The following is a 22,186-nucleotide window of genomic DNA, read 5'->3' on the forward strand; positions in this document are numbered from 1 at the left end:
CTTTATTTGCCATTTTTTTTAAACTAAAAAAAAAATAATGAATTAAATATCACAATGAATAACAAAAACTAACAAATATATATATACCTTTACTGATTGACGATTGTCTGTTACAAAACACGAAATTTCTGTCAGTCGCAGTATTTAAACATAATGCGGTAACCCAAGTGGGGTTATACAATTGGAGCGATATCGGAACGATGTCCCGAACCGACATGACGACGTCGTGTCTGCACCGGCGTTCGGTACTGAATCAACGTAGTCAACATGTCGGTTTGTAAGGTGATTTCGGTACTGGAAACCAACGTCGTTCCAATATCTCCGGTCGGTACTGGTTCGATGCTTCTTTTGGAGAAAAAACGACTCCATTCCAATATCCAATTAATGCTGGAATGGTACCGGAACTGCATGAATCCGCCATGATTCCGGCGATACATCCAGTGTCGTTTGTACGCCGATTCTTTGCGGATTAATTATGGGAACGGTAATGGTTATTGATTGAGTAACTCATTTATTTATTATAGATATTTTTATTAATAATGATGGTTCGCCATCCGAATACATATCAAGCTTAAGCATATCAAGGACTTATATGGCTATGAGTGATGATTTTATTGCCTGGGACGTGGTGCTGTACGCCGTCTTCCGTTTCCTGAGCGATCAATAGCTCCTGTGAACCATCTACTCATCTTTGAGACGATCAAAGTGGCTGAAACACTATGTATCTCGATAAGAACCGCTGTGGACAATCGAAATATATAAATGAATTAGATGAGTATCCGGAAATCTAGGAACCAAACCAGTTACTATTTTGATGATGGATGTGTCGTACCTTCTAAACATCCATATATGGATGTATCTTTGAAAGAAAGCTTTGTGTGGCCACGAGTTTCCTTTCCACAAGCCGAATATTCGAGTTGTAATTGTTTCGATAGAAGGCCGGATAGAGTAGCTGTGAGACTTTCCTTCAGACTCGTTGATCCCGTACATCTCGTTGCCATCACTGATTGCTGTGAATTAATCAATTTAGGTGTTAGAAAAAAGATCGTAAAAAACAATTGAATGACATAAAATGACGAATATATGCATACCAAGATTTTCTTCTTTTCGGGACTGTCCCTGAGGATTTCGTCAAATGCGTTGAGCTCTTCCACTGTATTGAAGGGCAAAGTGATAGCCAACGTGATCGCATTCTCGCCAGCTCAATTTTGCTAAAAACACAATCCATTTTTCAAACACTTCACTTAACACTTTGCTTCGGGTAACACTCACTGGTCAACTGAAAGAGAAATACTTGAAAATTCTTCCGAGAGCAGTAAAATTTTCAGGTAGTTGACGCCTGGGGAAAGGGGAAAGGAGAGGGCGGCTGGCTGCCACATGTGTCACCATGACAAAGGCTCTTCGTCCTTGTCCCTCTCATGTCATTCCAAACAAAAACAAATGCACGAACATTTTTACACAAATATTTTTTTCTAAGGTTTAATTTTTCCAATTTATGATAATTTTACAACCAATCTCAATTTTTTTATGCGTAAATAAAATGTTGTTCCCATTTAGCGAGTAATTTCCACTTTTTTCTTCAATTTACATGGAGAGTATATAACATACAAACAAAAAGGGGGACAGAAATATAGCACATTTAATTTACATCAAAATTAATATTTTGCAATCTTTCGATATCTTTAATATTCGAAAAGATATTAGGCGTAAAAAAAATTCTAGCATAGCAAAATATTTTAGCATAGACATATGACCATTCCTTTGGCACCGTCACGATACTGATTTCCAGTATAGAATTCGATATTGGATTGCTAAGTTGCCACCGTATCGTTTTGATGCTTGGTCATAGTCGAAATCCTGTACTCGGCCAACGACATGATTGCGATGTCGTTTAGATGTTTATGGAAACAACAAAATTCAGTATCTAAATACGGACATAATGCCGGTATCGATCTGACGCTGAAATGGAGAATGCGATCCAGCACTGTATTTTCAACATTGCCACGATGTCGATTTTGAGGCTGTTATACAGTACCGTTTTGCCAACAGAAAACCTGCATCGATTCGACATTTAAAATATGTCTGAATAACGATACTGAGAGTCAGTATCGATTCTGTACTGATTCTGGTTCATCAGCCATATCGTTCCAATGTCGGAATTTAGTACCGATTTGCGACATTGGAACGATATCGTATTTTTTGTAGGTGTCGGCGACCCCCACTTGGGTAAGCTAACACGCGTTTTAATTTATTAATTGAAGAATATTTAGTCATAAATTCGACCTTTTCGGTGACAAGGTGAATTGCCTGTATTGATCGCAGCTCAGGAATTGATTCTGAGCATGCCAGAGCCTTTGGCCATTCCGATGCGTCTTTCTGAAGCCAAGTTGGTCCAGTTTGCCAGGTTTCGTGTTTTACTAGATCAATCGGTGATAAACCGCGCGAAAGAATATCGGCAGTGTTATCTCGCGTCGGTACATGTCTCCAAGATATCGTGCTTGTAATTTCTCTGATCTCCGCTACTCGATTTGCGACAAATGTGTTCAACAGATAAGGCTGCATATTTATCCATTGTAGTGTGATTGAGGAATCCGACCATAGAAAAATAGAATTGAACTTGAGTGTCGTTGCGTCAAGATAGGTCTTTAGTAATCTGGTTAACAACAAAGCTGCGCATAATTCTAGCTTTGGCAGAGAGATGGTCTTTAGTGGAGCCACGCGATTTTTTGAACATACGAGAGTAGTGAGAATGTTACCGTTTTTATCAACGGAGCGGATATAAATACACGCGCCGTAAGCCCTTTCGCTCGCGTCACAGAACCCGTGTATTTCGATGTGAATCGCGTTATTAATCGCTACCTTCCTAGTGAACCTCAGTTCATTTAAGTGAAACAGTTGATTTCTAAGATCATACCAAGCCGTGTGTATGTATTGAGGGACCGATTCGTCCCACTCAATTTTATCTTGCCATAGCATTTGCATAATTAATTTTGCTTTTACGATCACCGGACCGATTAAGCCTATGGGATCATAAAGACGTGCTACATTTGAAAGAATTGTCCGTTTCGTGATTTTATCATCAAAGCTCTCGATGATCTTGTAAACAATTTCGTCTTTCACTCTATTCCATTGAATGCCTAGCGCTTTCGTGTTTGACGTTTCATTTAATAAGTCCACATTTGTCAATGAGTCGGGCAGTGACTGAATGACGCGTAAGTCATTTGAGATCCATTTTCTCAAAGTGAATTCGCCCGCCTTGGTGAGACTTATTAGTTGGTCGCGTAATTCTATGGCTTTTTCAATCGCGTCTGCCCCGGTCAGTACATTGTCAACGTAACTATCCCGTTTAATAACTTGGCTTGCCAAAGGAAACTTGGTTTCTTCGTCGTCCGCGAGTTGGTTAAGGACGCGAGTCGCGGAGAATGGGGCTGATGCGCTGCCGAACAAAACCACCGGAATCTTGTATGTTTGCAACCTATCGTTTTCGTTTTCTCGCCATAATATTAACTGGTACTGCGCATCGTCTGGGTGAAGACGTATTTGTTTATACATTTTTTCGATATCTGCGAGTAACACAATTTGATGCTCGCGAAATCTTAACGCGATCTCGAAGCTACCATCTTGAACAACGGCTCCAACCATCAAACAGTCATTCAACGATACTCCCGTGCTCGTTTTAGCAGAAGCATTGTTGACTATGCGATGTTTTGTCGTTGAACTAGAGTCTTTAATTACTACGTGATAAGGCAGAAAGCAGTGCTTGTCCCGTATCTCATGAGCTTCAATACGAACTAGATGTCCTAACGGATGGATGGATTCGCGCATATTGTCAATATAATCGGATTTCAATGTTGGATTTTTCTTTAATTTACGTTCGAGAGCATAAAATTGACGCTCCGCGATTTTACGTGACTCGCCTAATTGCTTGATTTTGTCATTGAAGGGTAATCTTACTGTATAACGATCGGTTACAGGATCGCGCGTCGTAGTTTCTTGGAAATATCACTCGACTTGATGTTCTTCCTCGGAGAGAAATTTCTGATTTTGAACCTCTTCAATTTCCCAAAATTTAATTAGCGATTTATGCAACGCGTTAAAGGACAGCATACATTGTCTAGGCTTGTTCGATTGAGTTGATGAATTGATTTTACCCGCGAGTATCCAACCTAACTTTGTTTTCTGCCACAAAGCTGTAGATCCCGGAATTCTCTCTTGGCCGATGCACAGGAGATGGAAAAACAATTCCACGCCGAGTAAAGCGTCAATTACTTGCGGCTTATTGAATTCGGGGTCAGCTAATGGCTTCCTTAATGGTACTTTAATTGTTCGCTTGTCAATGTACTCGTACGGTAGGTGATTGCAGATGTTTGGCAATACGAGAAATTCTACTGTCTCTTTATAGCATGTGCATCGCGAATTAATGTCAGCCCGGACAGAATATTTTATACGCGTCTCTATTTGATTTAGGGTTTCTACCGGAATATCAATATGATTACGCGATAACTGCAGAACCTTAACCAAGTCTTCCGTAATGAAGTTTGACTGTGCTCCATTATCTAATAGCACTCGTGCTTTTACAAGATTTCCGTCTTGATTTTTTATGTTTATGACCGCGGTAGAAAGTACAGATTGCGGCGACACCAGCGCACTGTATGCTTTGTAAGCAACCCCATTAAAGCTCGCAGTTGAAGCTTCTGGTTGTGCGTTGCCCGTCTGATTATGATTTCGCGTATTGAAGTCGTTCGCATCGTAGTGTAGCATCGTATTATGCTTTTTGCCACATTTTTTACACCCTGACCATTTACAGTCAGAGTTCGAATGGCCTCCCTTCAAGCAATTGAAGCAGAGCTTGCTTGATTTGACCTTCTCGAAACGATCTTTAACGGAGAGATTCTTAAGCGAATCGCACATGTAGACCTTGTGCGAACCTTTGCAAATTGCGCATCCGTCTGATGATTGCGCAACTGCAAACACTTGCTTTTTAATATTATTCAATTTCGCAGGTGGTACCGATTTATTTGCCAGATTAATACTTGTGACTTGGAGAATTTGGCAACGTTTCTCCAGAAAAGACGTGAAATCTTTCATCGTCGGCATCTCGGTCTCGGTTACTGACTTTTCCCATTCTTGATGCGTAACGCGATCAAGTTTAGCCGTAAACGAGTGGATTAGCAACGTGTCCCATGTATCGATGGGCTGCCCTAATGCCTTAAGTGCGCGTAAATGCATGCTCATTGCATCAATAAATTTGCGGAGTTCTAGCGCGGACTCTTTCCCGATCGTCGGCAAATCCATGAGAGCGCGAACGTGCTTTTGAATTATAACGCGTTTATTGTCGTAACGATCTTTTAATAATTGCAATGCGACTTCGTAATTTTCCTCAGTCAACTCGAGTGAACTTATAATTTCCTCTGCTTCTTCTTTCAAGCAGCTCTTTAAATAATATAATTTTTGAATTTTACTTAAACTTGAATTTTCATGCACCATTGAATTGAAATGATTAATAAAGGATAGCCACTTGTCGAATGCACCATTGAATGTTGTCAGCTCGATTCTTGGCAATCGAAGCTGAGGATTATTATGTGAATTTACTTCTGCGATTGACTGTTGTGGCACCAGGGTGCTATTCGACTTTTCCATGAAATCATGCGCGCGGCTTACGACTTCATAAAAAATCTTCTCAAACTCCTCATAGTCGTTTGACTCTATGCCCGTCAGCGTATCGATTGATTGAGTAATTGACTCGAACTCTTCCAAGATTGATTCGATTTTAGTGAAACGCACTCTAATTTCCGTTTTCTTGGTTTGATTGAATGGATCATGTAAAAAACTAGTAAATCTGGTAAGTCTACTTTTCAGCGCGCCTGTTAGAGTTTTCAATTTTGTCAGCTCCCTACCAGCATCACGAACTGTCTGGTCTTGCATTTTGAAAAGATCGCTTTTTTCTACTGAATTGAAGCAAGGATGGGAATTTGAAAGAAGGAAATCACGAGCTTACTTGGATTTGATTATGACGTATCGTTGCCCTGCTGGCTGCTTTGCTGTTGACTGCGTTGAAAGTTGCGTTGACTGTGGCCTCGTGGTCCTGATGTGGATTGGTCCCAGTTGAAACGACGATTTTCTCTTCCCAGTTGAGTTTCTCGAACGGCAGTTGAATTTGCGTGTTGGATGGTTGCGTATTTTCCTCTCGATGTCACAGACGTATAAGGAATTCACTTGTTTTGAATTCACAATGACGATTTGCGTATAACTTTACTTTTCGTGGCGCCGCTGGACGTATACTTGGTGAATTGTACTTCAGATTTTACTTTTTATTTGCTTTATCCGGCTCGAAGGACCATGTTCTGAAGCGTGTAAACATATGCCACGAAGATCGCACTCACTCGGTGAATTCGTGTATATGTCGCGCACGCGAAATTAATCGGATGCGCCTTTAATAAATGAAGGGAATACTGTACTTGTGTAAAATCTTAAGTTTATTTTTACCAAGTTTTCGAAACGACAATAGGTTAGAAGCGACGACTTCTTCCTTACAATGTTCGAGAGTGTTGGAAAATTAGAACACAGTTCTTCTATTCTCTTCAAAAATCACTCGACAAGGTTTATCATATGTTTCCAGAAAAGGGACTGATTTATGATCTGTTGTGCTCTGGACTTGAGAGCATTGTGATCCATACCACAAGTGGTATTCAAAGAAGACTCTGTCCTCTGGAAACATAAAGGGTCTATTGTTTCTCTCCTAGTAAAGATTTTTATATTATAAGAAGTTAGTTAGTCTCTGGACAACGGTCCACCAGTAAAGACGTGTCTTCCTCGTGTGAATAAAGTATATTAAAAACTATTTCCACTGTGTCTAAAATAATTTAATCTTTTCACCCATAATCTAATAGAGAGTAACTAACTCTACAGCTAATTCTACGAAATCATTTAGGGTCTCTCCCACTCTCTTCTGGCAAGAGGGACCCATAATAATACTTAAATGTTCATACAAATTTGGTTGTATGAACCAACCCAAACTAAAGTAGTTGATGGTCAGGTTATGGTATTACCTGACCGTTAATCTTAAACAAACTTTATGGCATGGCCTGAGTGAAGGACGCATGCCGCCAACATTTACTTTACAATATGTCCTAAGAGCTGAGCTTTAGGATTTTGACAATTAGATGGTTTATTCCCTCAAATGCCAAAATACTGAGCATATAAAACAATCACACGTACACATACAGGGTCCCAACAGAGGCCAAATGGTAAACAATTAAATTCATATATATAACTCCCTGAAAACAAAGAAACACCGGTATTTTCTGTGTGTTTTATCAATTGGAACCAAGAAATATGAGTCTCTCAGATCAGTTCTTGCCATAAAAACGATTTCTATTCATCAATCTTTGAACCATTTTCATATCTTTCATTTTAAAATGCGGAGAATCTATGAATTTATTAAGTTTCTTTAGATTGAGTATGAACCGTTTACCACCATTGGCTTTATCCAGTATAAAGTATGATGACAAAAATTGATTTTTTCTTGGTTGACACCTGCCGAGGACTTTCTCAATGCAAAAATTTTTCTATGGTTGTATGCATTATATTTGTATCCTCAACCGAACCAATTTGGCTCAGTGGGGGTGTTGGTTGATAGGGACGATGGATAAATGATAGTTTATATCCTTTTCCCCTGATATGACGAAAGGATCTGATGTCAGGGCTTTCCATTTAGGTAAGGAAAAAAACTAATCGTCCTGCAACATAGCCTGAACTTACATCTAACGACGTCGGAAACGATTGTTCGTACGTGGTCCCCATGAGTGAGAGCTCTGGGGGTTATGAAACGTACCTTCTTCTCCAAAAAGTAGACCATCCACTTTATTATTTTTTCCCAACAGCCCTTCTAACAAGAGGACTCATCAATGGCAGTATCATGGCACGTCTTGAAATGGAAATTTGATGCTGTAATCCAGCAATAATCCAACTGGAATCGTTTAGTGCTGAAATCAATTGCGTATAATTGACATCGATGACTGGCTTCTCATTGGCTCCCTTAGCCTTGATGGCCCACATGAGCCCCGTGCCCAGTGCTGCCGTAACTGTACTCAGTCGAGTTTGAATGTTGCTCTGAAAAGGAATCTTTATTACCGACCAATGTAGTCATGGCTGACTTTCTCTCTGGATTTATGTCTGGGGCTCTCAACACCCGATAATTTTTTGCGTCTGTATGTCTGGTCCCCATGCGTGCTCGTTGCTCGGAACTTGTCCCAATAGGTCGAGAATCTCGTCCGACAAACAACGAAATCCTGAGATTCATTGATCTCGTTTTCAGAAATATTTACCTGTGATTCGTGTGTCTTACTGGTCTCCGGACGAGCAGCATCTTCGTTGGGGTTGGTTGGTCCGTGGAGATCCTTGCGGGCGAGTCTGAGGCGTGCCATCTCTCTTGGAGAATGATCACCGCTGTATCAACTCGATTTGCCACTTGTACTGAGTCTCAGGCGTGCCATCTCTCTTGGAAAATGATCACCGCTGTATCAACTCGATTCGTACTTGATCTCGAGTATCTGAGACGTGTTGTACCTCTCGGGTAACACTCACCGCCGTATCGATACCTGGATCTGTGATGCTTGGAATGGCCTGATGCGTCTGATGAATATGATGAGGAGTAGGAACTGTTGCGCCGATGACGACGATGTCGTTTGCCTTTAACCTCTCTTTCCAATCGTTGCACATTCGCCATTAAATCATCCACAAACTCATCCTTTCGTTTGTGATATCGCCGTATACGATGTCCGCGTTGCGCCATCCTCTTCTTCACGTTCAATTTATGTGTATTTGACTTCAATTCTTATTTTTTGGGAAGCAAATATCGTGCGGGACTGCTCGGGACCGCACAGAAAAACGTAATGATGGCGTTTAGGGGCAAGGAGTAGAGTAAGCACAAGATAGGGAGCAGCATGTAAAAAATTTTTGAATTTTTGGGATATTCTGTGGGACCACATAGTAGAGGCGCTACTACCTATTTGATCTCGAGGACGAGACAGCGAAATATAATTGGACATTCCATTGTGTTATTTATATAAAGTAATAATTATTGGTATTTTTTATTAATATTTCGTGTATTTTTTTACAAGTTTACTTATTTATAAGTATTTTTTTTATTTTAAATATATTAAAAAAAATAATTATAACAATAGGCGTATTATATTTAAAAACAAAATAATGGAGAATTTTGAAATTCAATTAAAAAATGTGTATAGATATTTTCCAAATATAAAAGACGTAATTTTTACAAATGTAATTAAAGAAATTAATCAAAAAATGTGCAGCAAAGATGTGAAAAAATCAAAATTATCAACTTCTGTAAATTTTGAATATATGAAACCATTTATGATTTCCATAATGAAAGTTCTCATAATAAATTTAAAACATTTGTTAAATTTGCAAGATACTCTTGATTTTATGGAATATATTCGAGGTATAAATGTATTGATCGATTATAATGGAAATTTAAATGAAAACAAATATTATATTGCTCTATGTAAATTGCTAAAAGACAAAACTGCAGTTCAATCTAAAGAGAAAATGATGCAAATCTTTAAAAAACTGTACAAATTTATCATTAGTTTGGATAAAATGTATTTTGGATATTGTATTTTTATAAATTTATTGTCGCATTTGCCAATGTTTTTAAACCATCCAAAAATTATTAGACCACTTCGAGAGATTGAAATATGCAATTATGGTGCATTTTTTTCTCATAATATATTTATTGATTTTAAATTACTATTTCACAAAGAAAAAGATAATATTTTAATTCCTTTTATTGCCGAACAGCTTCGGTCGGTAACGTCTTACAGACTGGTTGGCCCGCCCAACGCCAACTCAGTTTTCACAGTTTTTTGATAGATACAATTACAATAAAGAAGGAGATTTCACAAAAGAATCCGCCTGAAGTCATTGTGATCTCGGAGAAGTGCTATCTCAGCTCAACACGAGTCGTATTAGCGCAAAAAACCCTTGACTTCTCGGGACACCTGGGAGAAGAGGTTATGTCGAAAACCGCGCGCGGGAAGAGTTTTGCAGCCCCCATTCCCACCACAAGTGAGAATGAAAACATCCACCCCAATCAGACAGACCCAGGCCAATAATCAGAAGGAAACCCCAGAGTCAAAACCAAAGAAGCCAAAAAATGATACTCCTGTCGCAAAAAGCCCAGAGGGAGGCCACCGGGGAGCAAAAACAAATCGAAAATAGAGGGGAAAAAACCACCTAACCTCAGAAAAATTGATGATTTCATGAGGGACAAGGAAGAGGCCACCCAGACAGACCCAGACACCTCTGCAGACAGGGACAAGCCTCAAGAAGTACCCCTGTCAGAGGCAGAGGACGATGAGGAAGTGGATGACCCCAAGTGGACTGGAAAAATGCAGGAAGGTGAGACATTCGTCGAGTCCCTGTCCTCCGATGAATCACTTGCAGATGGACTCGATTCGACAATCCTGGAAAACCTGAACAAACTGGCAATGAAACAAGTGCACCAAGGATCGCAGTCCCTCGAGGGAACTTTGACATCCTCTCAGACAGAGGTAAGAAAGGGGATTACTCCTAATGGGGAGCACACAGAAACGGGCCTGCTGTCCGCAGACAAGTCCTCAAACAATCAGCCGGATAAGGAACATCACAAGGAGAAAGGTAATCACACCAATTCGGTAGAGACTCAAACAGACCCAACTTGCCAATGCCAGATAAAGATGGAGAAGCTGGAAGAGAATCTGAGCGAGAAGTTGGAGAGGGAATTGCGATGGACATTTGATCAGTTCATGCTGGAACTAAAGGCACGAGACTAAGCCTGGATGTGGGCGATTCAGAGTCTCAGGGAGCAACTAATCGTAAACGAAAAAGAAATGGGCAGGCTGGTAGCCCAGCAAGTGGCCATGTCTAACGAGCTTGTGTCACTCAATCGTAAACATAGAGACAACAATTTGAATAATAATTAGATCCACCAAGTGTCACCAGAGAGTAAGACTTCAACACCGGCTCATTCAACAGAGAGGGACATCTGTCCAACGAGTGCAGATGTATTTCTACAGGGCTTGGCCGAGTCGGGACATCTCAACTTGAGACCCTCCACAGAGACCCACCTCCAGCAGCACAATGGAGAGGCTAGTCTCAACCCAAGGCAATTTATCACAACCGCTCAGGTCCATCATGACCAGCAAGGGTATAGTTCTCCACTTCACCAAACCCCCCCACTACAGGTCTTCTCGCCAGTCAGCGATACCACCTACTCATGGCAGCCAGAGAACCTGAGCGAGGTCCCTAGGGAGTATCCCATCCATCCACTACCTCCAAAACCAACCCACAATACCGTAAATACACCAACATCAACTGGGTCACAGAAGACTGATAGGATAGACGAAGGTCAAAGGGTAACTTTCACCCCACTTTTCACTCCTCCAATCTTAACAACACCCAAACTGAGGGAAGAAGAGGCTAAAAAAGCTCACAGGAAAAGGAATATCATAGTCCATGGGTTGGCATCAAAAGGCAAAGAAGCTGAAGAAGAAGCAGCACGAGTCATATTCAACACCACCGAAGTATTTCCAATGGTGAAAAAGTCAAAGGCCTTGGGTGGTGGACGGTTCCTGTTGCAGCTAAAGTCGCTACAGAATAAAGTGAGGATTTTGAGGAGACGAGATAAACTTCTAGCCCAGGGAATCTCCTTGGAGCATGATCTCACCAGGAGGGAGTCAGAAATCCAGGAGTGGCTAGCCCAGGAAGCAGAGATCCTCTACCAAAGAGGGGCAAGCACGACACTAGGATACCAGAAACTGGAAGTCGAAGGTACCTGGTGGAACTGGTCAGAGAGAGAGAAGGTAGACTCATTCCCGAAGCCCAACGACCTCGAAACTCCCAGAGAGGCAGAGGGACCTCTGCAAGAGGCTCTCGGCCTCGGCAGCAGCGTAGGTAACGATAATCCCCAAATCCCTGCTCCCATCAGACTGATATCGTGGAATATAGATGGAGCACACAAAATCAAGAAACACTGGAACTTCCTCAAACAATTCGACATCATCGCGATACAGGAGACACACCTCGAAAGGAAGAAGGAGGCCAAGATGTTGAGTACTCTAGACACCAATTTTAGCTGGATGACGCAGCCCGCTGTCAGGACCAAAATCAAAGGGACAGCACCTGGGGGAAATATACTGGCGGTAAGGAAGAGCTGCAGCAGCTTTTTCTCACTGAATGAATGGGAGTACGGAACGAGAATGAAAGGGCTTAAAACTCGCGAAGGAACGCAATTAGAGATAATAACTGTTTACAATAATGAGAAAATGATTGAGGTTAAGAAAAAACTACAACCTCTACTCGACGAGGCACTGGAGACTGGAGGAGTTCTACTAGTGGGAGACTGGAACGCGCATGTAGGCAACAGGCAATGCCCCAGTGAAGTTCTAGAAGAGGCCGGAATACAGTTGGAGAGATCAGCAGAAGATCCAGAATTGAACCGAGAAGGGGAACGACTACTGGAGTTTGGTGAAGCCAATGAGTTGATCATACTGAATGGTGCAATAGAGGGCGACAGAGCAGGCAGAACCACATTCATGGGAGGTTCAGACTCAGTCCTCGACCTGGCTTTAATTAGCGTCACGTTAGCCACCTCGGTGGTAGAAGAGCTAGTAATCATCCCTCGACTGGGATCAGATGATCTCCCTCTGAGCCTAAAACTGCAGCTAAGCGAAAACGAGGACCAACAAGCCTCAGAACCGGAGGACGAGAACGACTGCGAGGTCAAGGAGCGCTTGATGTGGGATGACGAAAAAATAGCGAGTTACCAGAAAGCAATCACCAGCAAACTCCGGACTAACGAACCCCAGGAGGACCCAAGGGAAGCCTGGAACAAGCTGAAGGAAGCCATATGGGATGCGGCTCGAGAATGCGGGATGGTCAAGCAAGTCAAGAACAACGAAGCCAGAGAGGAATCTTGGGCTGACACGGAGTTTAAAACGCAGAGGAAATGCACATTCACCGCACTAAAGAAGTACCACCACGGCAAATCCAATCCGCAACACAGGGAAGAATGGATCAAACAACGAAACTACCTGAAACACTTGAAAAAAGAGAAAATCACAGCCTTCTACAAGAGACGGTGGACGAGAGTAGAGGATAGCAGGAACATGCAAGAGCTGTGGAGTGCGTTGAATGTGTTCCGCCCGAAGAAAATGAGACCAAGGAATAAAATCTGCGACGACGAATGGACCAACCACTACAGCAAACGGTTGAATCCGACCAACAGATGCGGTGAACAACACCATCCCCAGTCGACGCCGAGAGGTGGGCAGCCAGTTCAAGAACCAAGTCGACACGACATACTGCCCAGGGTGCCGTACGAACCAGTTGATCCAGACGAGTGGTGGAACCAAGAAATCTCAACGGATGAACTGACCAAGGCTTTATCGAACATGAAGAACAATAAAGCACCAGGGGAGGACGGCATCTCAGCAAAGTTCCTGAAATCACTCCCAACCGAAGGAAAACGTGAACTACACTGGACAGTCAACACACTATGGCGTCAGTCGAAAATCGCGGAGGGATGGGAAACAGCCCATATTTGTCCAATCTTCAAGGCAGGAGAGGCAGAGAAGGCTTCTAACTACCGAGGAATATCGCTCCTGGATCTAGGCTACAAGTTACTGACGAAGATCATGGCTAAGAGACTGGCCAAATGGGCTGAGGAGAAAGAGAAACTAGGAAAAAGCCAAGCAGGATTTAGGGAACGGCACAGTACTAGAGACCACATCTTCACCTTGAACACGCTGATAGGGTCACGTCTGAGAACAGCACGACAGAAACTGTACGTTGCCTTCACCGATTTTAGGGCCGCCTTCGACCTAGTTGACCGACAACTACTCCTGGAAAAACTGCGGAGCATGGGCCTAAAAGGAAGATTGTTCAACATGATTGAGCACATCTATGGGGACACCAGAAACAAAGTCATCACCCCTAGGGGGGTAACTGGAAGCTTTTCCTCGGACTGCGGAGTTAGGCAGGGATGCCCACTCAGCCCAGTATTATTCTGCTTATTCATAGAGGATCTTGACCAGGCCTTGGAGAAGAAGCAAGTAGGTGGCACGGTGCTGGGAGGGGAGAGGATCACTAATCTAAAATTCGCAGACGATGTTGCGCTGGTGGCAGAGAACGCTAATGGACTGAGTGCAATGCTGAAGGTAGTTGAGGACTATGCTGGCAAGAACTACATCCCGATCAACGAATCAAAAACAAAAATAGTTGTCTTTCGGAATGGAGGAAGGCTGGCGAAGCAGGAGAGCTGGAAACTGAACGGCAGCAAATTAGATGTGGTAAACGAATTTAAATATCTTGGATTCTGGTTCTCCACCCGCGGAACCTTTGGACTGCACACGAAGAAGCTGGCCAAGAAAGCTAAACTGGCAACCAACTGCGCGTGGGGAATAATGAAACGTGCACGGATCAACTCACTGCACAGGAGACTTTACGTCTTGGACGGAATAGGAAAGTCAGGATGTCTGTACGGGTTGTGCTATGGCGTTGGGCCCACAACGAGGAGATGCTGAGGATGCAGAATAGATACGTCAAGATGGCTATGGGGCTGGCACCCAACACCCCGCTTACATCTGGAGGATGGAAGCTGGCCGGCGCAGTATCACGATAGAGGGCCTGATGAGGGCTCAAAGGTACCTCATCGACATTCTGTCCATGGACAAAGCAAGATGGCCTAGCAAGGCTCTCAGAGAGGAAGTGAGGTGTGTCCTCAACAACTACCCCACAAAATTAGGAATAAAAATCAGGGCAACGCTACAGTCGGTAGGGGACGGTACCACTCTAGCTGCACTCTGGGCTGGACAGAACAGATTGGAGATATCGGCACAGTTCGACATCAACCTCCAGACTAAGACTGACCAGGAAGTGCAGCTGGATTGGCATCGTGTTGATAACTCCAGATACTGCCCGTATTATCAGTATTTGGCATTGGATATAGAGGCTGAGAAATACTGGGGACTCAAGAAACTCAGTGGAAGCATCAAAGAGCAGTGGGCTCGCCTGAGGTGTGTGAACGTGGGAAAAAGTACCCAAAAGGGCTACGCGAATCCACAATGTAGATTCTGTGACGAGCAAGAGAGTCTGGGACACATACTTCAATGTGAGCAGGCCAGGGATGAGATGCCAGAAATGCTCACCAGTAGACTCCTGCATTGGTTGGAACAGAGACCAGTAACGATGTCCATCGACTTCTGGGTCCTGGAAGCACTGAAAGGTCCACCCAACAAAGATCTCTGTATGTACGTACCGGAATTCGAAAAGAGGGCCGAAACCAAAGAGACAAGGACCAACTGAGTCGATGGAATGACTCAGTGCAATACTAGGAACAGGATGGCACCTGGAGGCTGTACACACAGCATCATTTTTCTAATATTTGCACTATTTTTATTTTGTTTGAAATTAATTCTATCGTCAATCATATATTAGTTTATCGTTCAGCAGCAAACGCGACCAATCAAATATCGTGGTTACCCGTTGTTTAAAATCGCGCGGTCAAAATTCAGGATGACCAACCGGATGACCTCGGCCAATCACCCTTGACCATCGTAACGAGAGGTCACGATCGATCTCGGGATCGTTACGATGGTCAGTACGCCATCATCTAGCATTCGGATAAGACATACGGTGTGTCTTACGGAAATTCCACCGGGGAATTATTGGCTACCATCGGATAACCAACGGGGTTAGATCGGCAAATTAAACACGGCACAAAATACAGTCCACTATTAAATCACGAATAGTTTTAACACCTCGGAGTGCACACAGTGTATATAATATTTAAAGAAATCAATCGGACATTCATTACACCAAGTGCCAATTATTCGTCATCTCCGGAACTTCCTCACCCACCATCCCATCCGGCCCAAAACATCCCGGAACATCACAATAAATCAAACAACGGTATTAAAAATACAACGTATGCTCAAAAATCGGAATGTAAAACTGTAAAAGGCGTGAAAGCCATATAGTTGGAAAAATAAATCTAATCTAATCTAAATCTGTTACCAATAATAATAATAATAATTTTGAACGTTTAAATTATGTGGTATTGAAAAAATTAAATACAATCACCAATGACATGTTGGCCAAGTATATACCAATTTTGCGAATGAAACATAATAAATATTCCAATTTTCGTCAAAATGAAGAACATGCCAAAAATTTATATAATATTGATCCAATGGAAATGGTTAAAATGAAAATGAAACTATTGCCATTTTTAACAAGTGTTGAGCAACAAAATGATTTGTATGATACCGAAAATAAGAATTTGAATACAAAAATTTTAAAAAATATACCCCTCAATAATAAAACAATAAAACAAGTGGCAAAGTTTAATTTCAAATTTTTTGAAAATTTATTTCCCTATATATTTACATGCAAATTATCATTTGTTCAATCACAAGCTTTATATTTTGAACAGTTTTTCAAACAAATGTCGCAATTGGATGATAATGCAATATAAAGAAATAGTATCTAAATTTTATAATAAATTTATTGACCTTTCGCATGATTTTAAAATTCTGCAAATTTTTGATGAAAATAGTATGGAAAAACTTTGTATGAAACATACAGATCCTGAAATTTTGATAAAACTTATTTCGCTAAAATTAAAAGTATAAAAAACAATTTACCGTTATATAAAAACAAAAAAATTTGTGGATTAAAAAATATCTATATTTTTTTAAATCTACAACAAAAAAATAATTAACATTTTTTAGGAGGCATATTTGGAAATCCTTAAAAGAGGCATATTTTCAAACTGTATATTTTTTGTATTAATTGTATAGAAATGAATTCGATCTGAAGTCGACGAATTCTGTAGAGCTAATGCTCGCTATTCTGCAATAGCAGTCTCCTTTTATACTCTGTTGGAGTGCTCGCTCATTTTTTGTACGAAACAAAAAAAAAAGAGGCATACTCCAACTTAAAATCAAATCAAGTTTTACTCTTTTTTTTTCAACTATAAATAAAGGTTTGCCTTCGCGCCCGCGACAGTTTTACTGAACTCGTAAGTAAGAAGTAAAACTTCCTTTAATTAAATGCCAACTCGTTCAGTAAAAAAAAGTATATATATATTATATTTTATTGACTTTATTTTAATGCCGCAGGGCATTTTATGCTGCAGGATACTTAAATGTTAGATACCATTAAAAAATAAATTTTTAAAAAATCTCTATACGCTAAAGATGTTCTAGAACTTTCCATGCATTTATTTTTTTTATTAATGTGACGTATTGGCCTCAGCCAATGCGTCGTTTTTGAAAATCGATGCCCAGACATTGGTCAGCAGTCCCACGGTGTCTTGGAGACGCTGTGGTCAGCTGCCCCAGTGTTTGGAGGATCAGTTTACTCCCTGCAACGCCATTTGGACAAAGGACTGAACAATCCAACGGATGTTTAGACCATTATCAGCACCCAAGTGACGTCACAGCAGGATCGAAGAAAGCAGTTTCAGGGCTTTTGGCACGTCCAGTATACTGTGTGACTGTATGAGTCTTGCGTCAATGATGACACAAGACAATATTGGTGCAAAAAGCCGTGGAACTGCTTAGAACAGCGATTTGGACTTGGAGGAGATTTAGAGACTCGCAGAGAGCACAGATACCTTCCAGCAGCAGACCAGGCAGGGTCTTCCACTGCTCGTAACCGCGCTCCAAGTCCAACTCATGAACATCTAATAACGCGATACCGACCCACTCGAGCAAGGAGTGTATACAATTAAGAGCCAATATATATATATATATATATATATATATATATATATATATATATATATATATATTTAATGCATTCCGCGAGTGAGGTTATTTTGTGTTGTTCCCAATCCGTCACCAAGACACCCCTCCTAGAAGAGTGAACCCGAAGGGCTCACCGACATCTAGCCGGACGGGGCACGACGGCCCAGCAGAAGGGGACAAGACACAGGAGTGTCCCATCACCATCAGTCCCAAGAGGGGATATATCTATATATACACCAGTTACTAGCAACCACTAGTAACATCCAGAAATATATATATAACCCCTTAGTGAGTAGACTGGGAATATAAAGTATCATTTGGCTATCCAAAGGATCATCGCAGGGGATAGCCAAACTCAAAACGTCACATTGGCGCCCAACTAGTTTTGGCACTCATCAGGAGATAGTGCAGAAGAATTATGTGACACAAGAAGTGGGAACACACTGAATTACGCGTACGGAGCCGACGGTCGACGAAGGAAGGAGATTAAAAAAATAAAAACACAGAACCCCAACCAACACCAGAGAAAATCGAACCGACAACGCAGACCGATAGCCAAGACGGGAAGTATAGCAGTGACAACGCTTCAACACCAACACCAGGAACAACCCAACGCCAAGCCAGGAGCAGCAGGAGAAATTTTGGACAGGACAACTCGCCAACAGCGGTACCGGAGACAACTCAGCGCCAAACCTGAAAAATAAAATCATCATTAGCAGAGACAACAAACGAGATCCGGGACGACAGGATGAATATCGGACTACTGACAATCGTCATGGGACTTGCGTAAGTACTGAACAAACTTAAAAATTCCTCCTATCCGCACACCGCGATCATTGGCCAGTCGGACCCAACGACGCAACCGACGGAACCGAGACTCGCGACCATATTTAACACACACAGAATTAAATACAATAGACATGGACGGCGCGTCAAACGAAACCACCACGGGAGGACCGACGGAACCGGTCAACCGCGAGACGATTCCAAGTAACTCGACGGCAATATCATGCGTGGCAAACACGACAACCACATTCGCAACCTTACAGTCGAGAATAACAGCAAGTACGGTCGCACCAACATCAGTCGGTACTCCCCAACCTTTCGCGTTCAGTTCCCCAATACCAGGGAACCTTAGACCAGAAATGGGACAGATGGGCCCGCCCTACAGAAATAATCGATCGGATTTGGGATTAGGACCATTTAGCCTTATGCTAGGAATGAATTACGCGATGGGGATCCTGTCTCCATTGCCCCTGTGAAATTGTTGTCCCAACAATTTCACATTTCATTGCCCCTGTGAAATTGTTGGGACAACAATGCCCCTGTGAAATTGTTGGGACAACAATTTCACAGGGGCATTGTTGTCCCAACAGGGGCAATGGGATCGGTAGATCGGAAAGGGTACCCGGAAGCCCTATGTCGGAATTGAGTGCGAGATTTGGAAGGGCCAATTTCGGTCTCGGAGGACCGAATACGGTCCCTCAAAGTACCTTCGAAGACGGGAATGTAGGACAGGGAGCTTTCTCAGGTCACGCACCACAAGCTCACGGATTGGGCTTGGGATACAATCCATGGGCAGATCACGGCTACGGAGAAGATCAACGAGTGAGAAATGCAATAAGACCGTTACCGAAATATGAGGTAGAGGATGATGTAGAGAGATTCATCACCAGCCTGAATATGTCACGGAGACTTTTGAGGCCGGGAGATGAGCTAAATTTTCTGCACCAGTGCCTGCCAAAATTCGGTCCGAAAGCGAGATTGGCGGAAGAAAGCGCGCTAACAAGCATAAACTCACTCGATGACCTTGTCACAAAGTTTCGCCTATCATTCGGAACTAGGGAAAACCTACGCCAAATTCTGGGAAAAATGTCGCGTCTGTATCAACAATACGGAGAATCGGTCACAGATTACGAAGCGCGATTCAGGGCTCTTCAATTAAAAGCACAAAGTCGACTTGACACGGATCCGACGGCAGATTACGGGATCACGATCCCCGGTATTAAATTAAATATGAGGGAAGCCTTTCTCGCCGGACTCAGAAGAGACATCAAGAGTATGATGTTTCCCCTGACTCCGGCATCTTTTGACGAGGCCGTCGGACTCGCGGTCACGATCGAGTCGAAAATAAAAGAAACCGAGGATTTTGAACAGCTACGGAGGGTGCATGCAAAACCAAAACAGCCTCAAGGGCAGGGGAAGATTCGAGGAATCGAATCAATCGATGATGACGCGATTGAGGCTGATTTGAGAGCGATGAACATCAGCTTTACAAACTCCACAAAATCCGACGGACAGAAACGCGCAGTCCGAAACGAAAAGAACAAACCCGAGTACAGAGGGGGGAAACAGTCAGACAAACGGGTGACGAAACCTAACACCAACGATAACGTTTGCTACAGATGTGCCAAACCGGGGCACTATGCACGGGATTGTAGAACCCCCGCTCACCTAATAAAAAAACAACATCCAACGAATAAAATCGCGACTGAAGAAAAAAGAGAAAACCCAAAGAATGACCAAGAGGCGGTCGCGAGTACCAGCCAAAATTTAAACTAAAAACGAGTCCAGAAGAGCTGCGCGATCTAGGACTCGAAGACATGGGCGAGTCAAAAGCGCAGAAAAAAACGATATATAAAAAGGCCCATGTAAATTTCCGCGTAATGGACATACCTCCCACCCAAGTACATCTAAAGGTAGACCGAACGAGGGGAAGGCAGGGGAAATTCTTTGTAGACACAGGAGCTGATGTCAATCTAGTACGATCAGACAAACTCAGTCCGGAATTAAAGATAAATCGTGAAGAAATAATAATTATCAAAGGGGTTACACCGGGGAAATCGAGAACGATAGGGTACGTAACTCTGAACGTAGAAGGAATCGAAGATAAATTCCATGTCGTCGATTCGAGTTTTCCCCTTTCAGAAGATGGAATGCTGGGCAGGCCATTTCTGAAAAGCAGGGCAGTCAAAATTGACTACGGGGAAGACACCCTTACAATAGGGGAGGGGATACACACGTTTTTAAACACGGAATCAATTTCCCTTCCGCCTAGGACAATAAAATTAGTCTACGTCAGAGTGGGTAAATTCGACGCAGAAGTCGGTTACCTCCCGCGAAGGGACATCAAATCAGGGGTGTACTTCGGGGACGCGATAGTGAAACCTAGGGAAGGTGTAGCTTTTTCATACGCGTACAATACCCGGGAAACCGCAGAACGATTTAAAATTCCATTTGTCGACTTAGAAGAAATAGAGTCAATTACAACGGAAGCGGAAATTAAAGCATTCAGCGAATCAGAGAGTTCGAAAAACCGGTCGGAGAGAACCAACAAAATAATGGAAATGCTCCGGCTGGAGGGTCTGGATGAGGAAGAGCAGGAAGAGGCAGAAAATTGAATAAGATAAAATCCTTGGGTATATAAACTTGATCACGAAAAACTAAAAGAAGCCAAAATACTGGGATATCAATTTAAACTAAAAGACGACGAACCCGTCGTAGTCCGACAATTCCGCCTGCCCTTCCACATCAGAGACAAATCTAAAGAAGAAATAGATACCATGCTGAAAGCCGGTATCATCGAACCCTCTGACTCACCGTATAACTCGCCAGCGTGGATGGTTGCGAAAAAACCAGGCCCCGACGGAGAGAAACGGTGGCGTATGGTAGACTAAACGAAAAAATGGTCGCGGACGCATACCCACTGCCCAATATCACGGATATACTCGATCAATTAGGGGGCATGAGATACTTCTCAACATTCGATTTGGTATCCGGATTCCACCAAATCCCTCTAGCCCCGGAGAGTCGTCCCAAAACAGCCTTCTCAACCACGGGAGGACACTATCATTATACCCGAATACCAATGGGCATTGCGAACGGTCCACCAACCTTCCAGAGGTCAATGGACGTAGTATTATCCGGACTACAGGGGGCAGGCTTATTTGTCTACATAGATGATATAGTCGTCTATGGAAAAACTTTAGAAGATCACAGAGAAAAATATAAATCGTTCGTGGACAGACTCCATGATGCACAAATGAGCCTGCAGCCCTCTAAATGTGAATTTTTGAGGGAAGAGGTAGCCTTTTTGGGACATTGCGTCCGCCACGAGCGAATAAAACCTAACCCCAAAACAATAGAACCCATTTTAAAATATCGAAAACCTAAGGATAGGAAGGGAATTAGACAATTTATCGGATTGGCGGGGTACTATCGGAAATTCATGGAGAATTTTGCGACAAAAGCACGCCCCCTCACTGAACTCTTAAAAGAAGAGATCCCCTTTGAATGGGGAGAAAAACAGGAAAAAGCATTCACAGGAATAGCACGAGAAATAACGTCATACCCCATACTACGGCATCCAG

The 22,186-nt window shown here is 42.5% G+C and overlaps 3 protein-coding genes across 3 annotated transcripts; all 3 read right to left on the reverse strand.

The window, feature by feature from the left end:
- Window positions 1-607: 607 nt before the first annotated feature.
- On the reverse strand, window positions 608-3,825 carry LOC135168622 (uncharacterized). The gene is made up of 3 exons (XM_064133001.1): window positions 1,092-3,825; window positions 833-1,010; window positions 608-739 (listed from the first exon to the last, which is right to left on the reverse strand). Exon 1 carries the CDS (start codon window positions 3,823-3,825, stop codon window positions 2,161-2,163), a length of 1,665 nt encoding a protein of 554 aa, XP_063989071.1. The 3' UTR covers window positions 608-739; window positions 833-1,010; window positions 1,092-2,160.
- Window positions 3,826-4,002: 177 nt separating this feature from the next.
- Window positions 4,003-5,925, reverse strand: LOC135168624 (uncharacterized). Its single transcript, XM_064133002.1, has one exon. The coding sequence runs from the start codon at window positions 5,923-5,925 to the stop codon at window positions 4,003-4,005; it is 1,923 nt and encodes a 640-aa protein (XP_063989072.1).
- A 79-nt stretch (window positions 5,926-6,004) lies between these two features.
- LOC135168521 (uncharacterized) lies at window positions 6,005-9,079 on the reverse strand. The gene is made up of 3 exons (XM_064132801.1): window positions 8,328-9,079; window positions 7,835-8,112; window positions 6,005-6,708 (listed from the first exon to the last, which is right to left on the reverse strand). The coding sequence occupies exons 1-2, from the start codon at window positions 8,424-8,426 to the stop codon at window positions 7,867-7,869; spliced, it is 345 nt and encodes a 114-aa protein (XP_063988871.1). The 5' UTR covers window positions 8,427-9,079; the 3' UTR covers window positions 6,005-6,708; window positions 7,835-7,866.
- Between the last annotated feature and the right edge of the window lie 13,107 nt (window positions 9,080-22,186).

Source organism: Diachasmimorpha longicaudata, chromosome 13, assembly GCF_034640455.1.
Source record: "Diachasmimorpha longicaudata isolate KC_UGA_2023 chromosome 13, iyDiaLong2, whole genome shotgun sequence".
Lineage (NCBI taxonomy): Eukaryota > Metazoa > Arthropoda > Insecta > Hymenoptera > Braconidae > Diachasmimorpha > Diachasmimorpha longicaudata.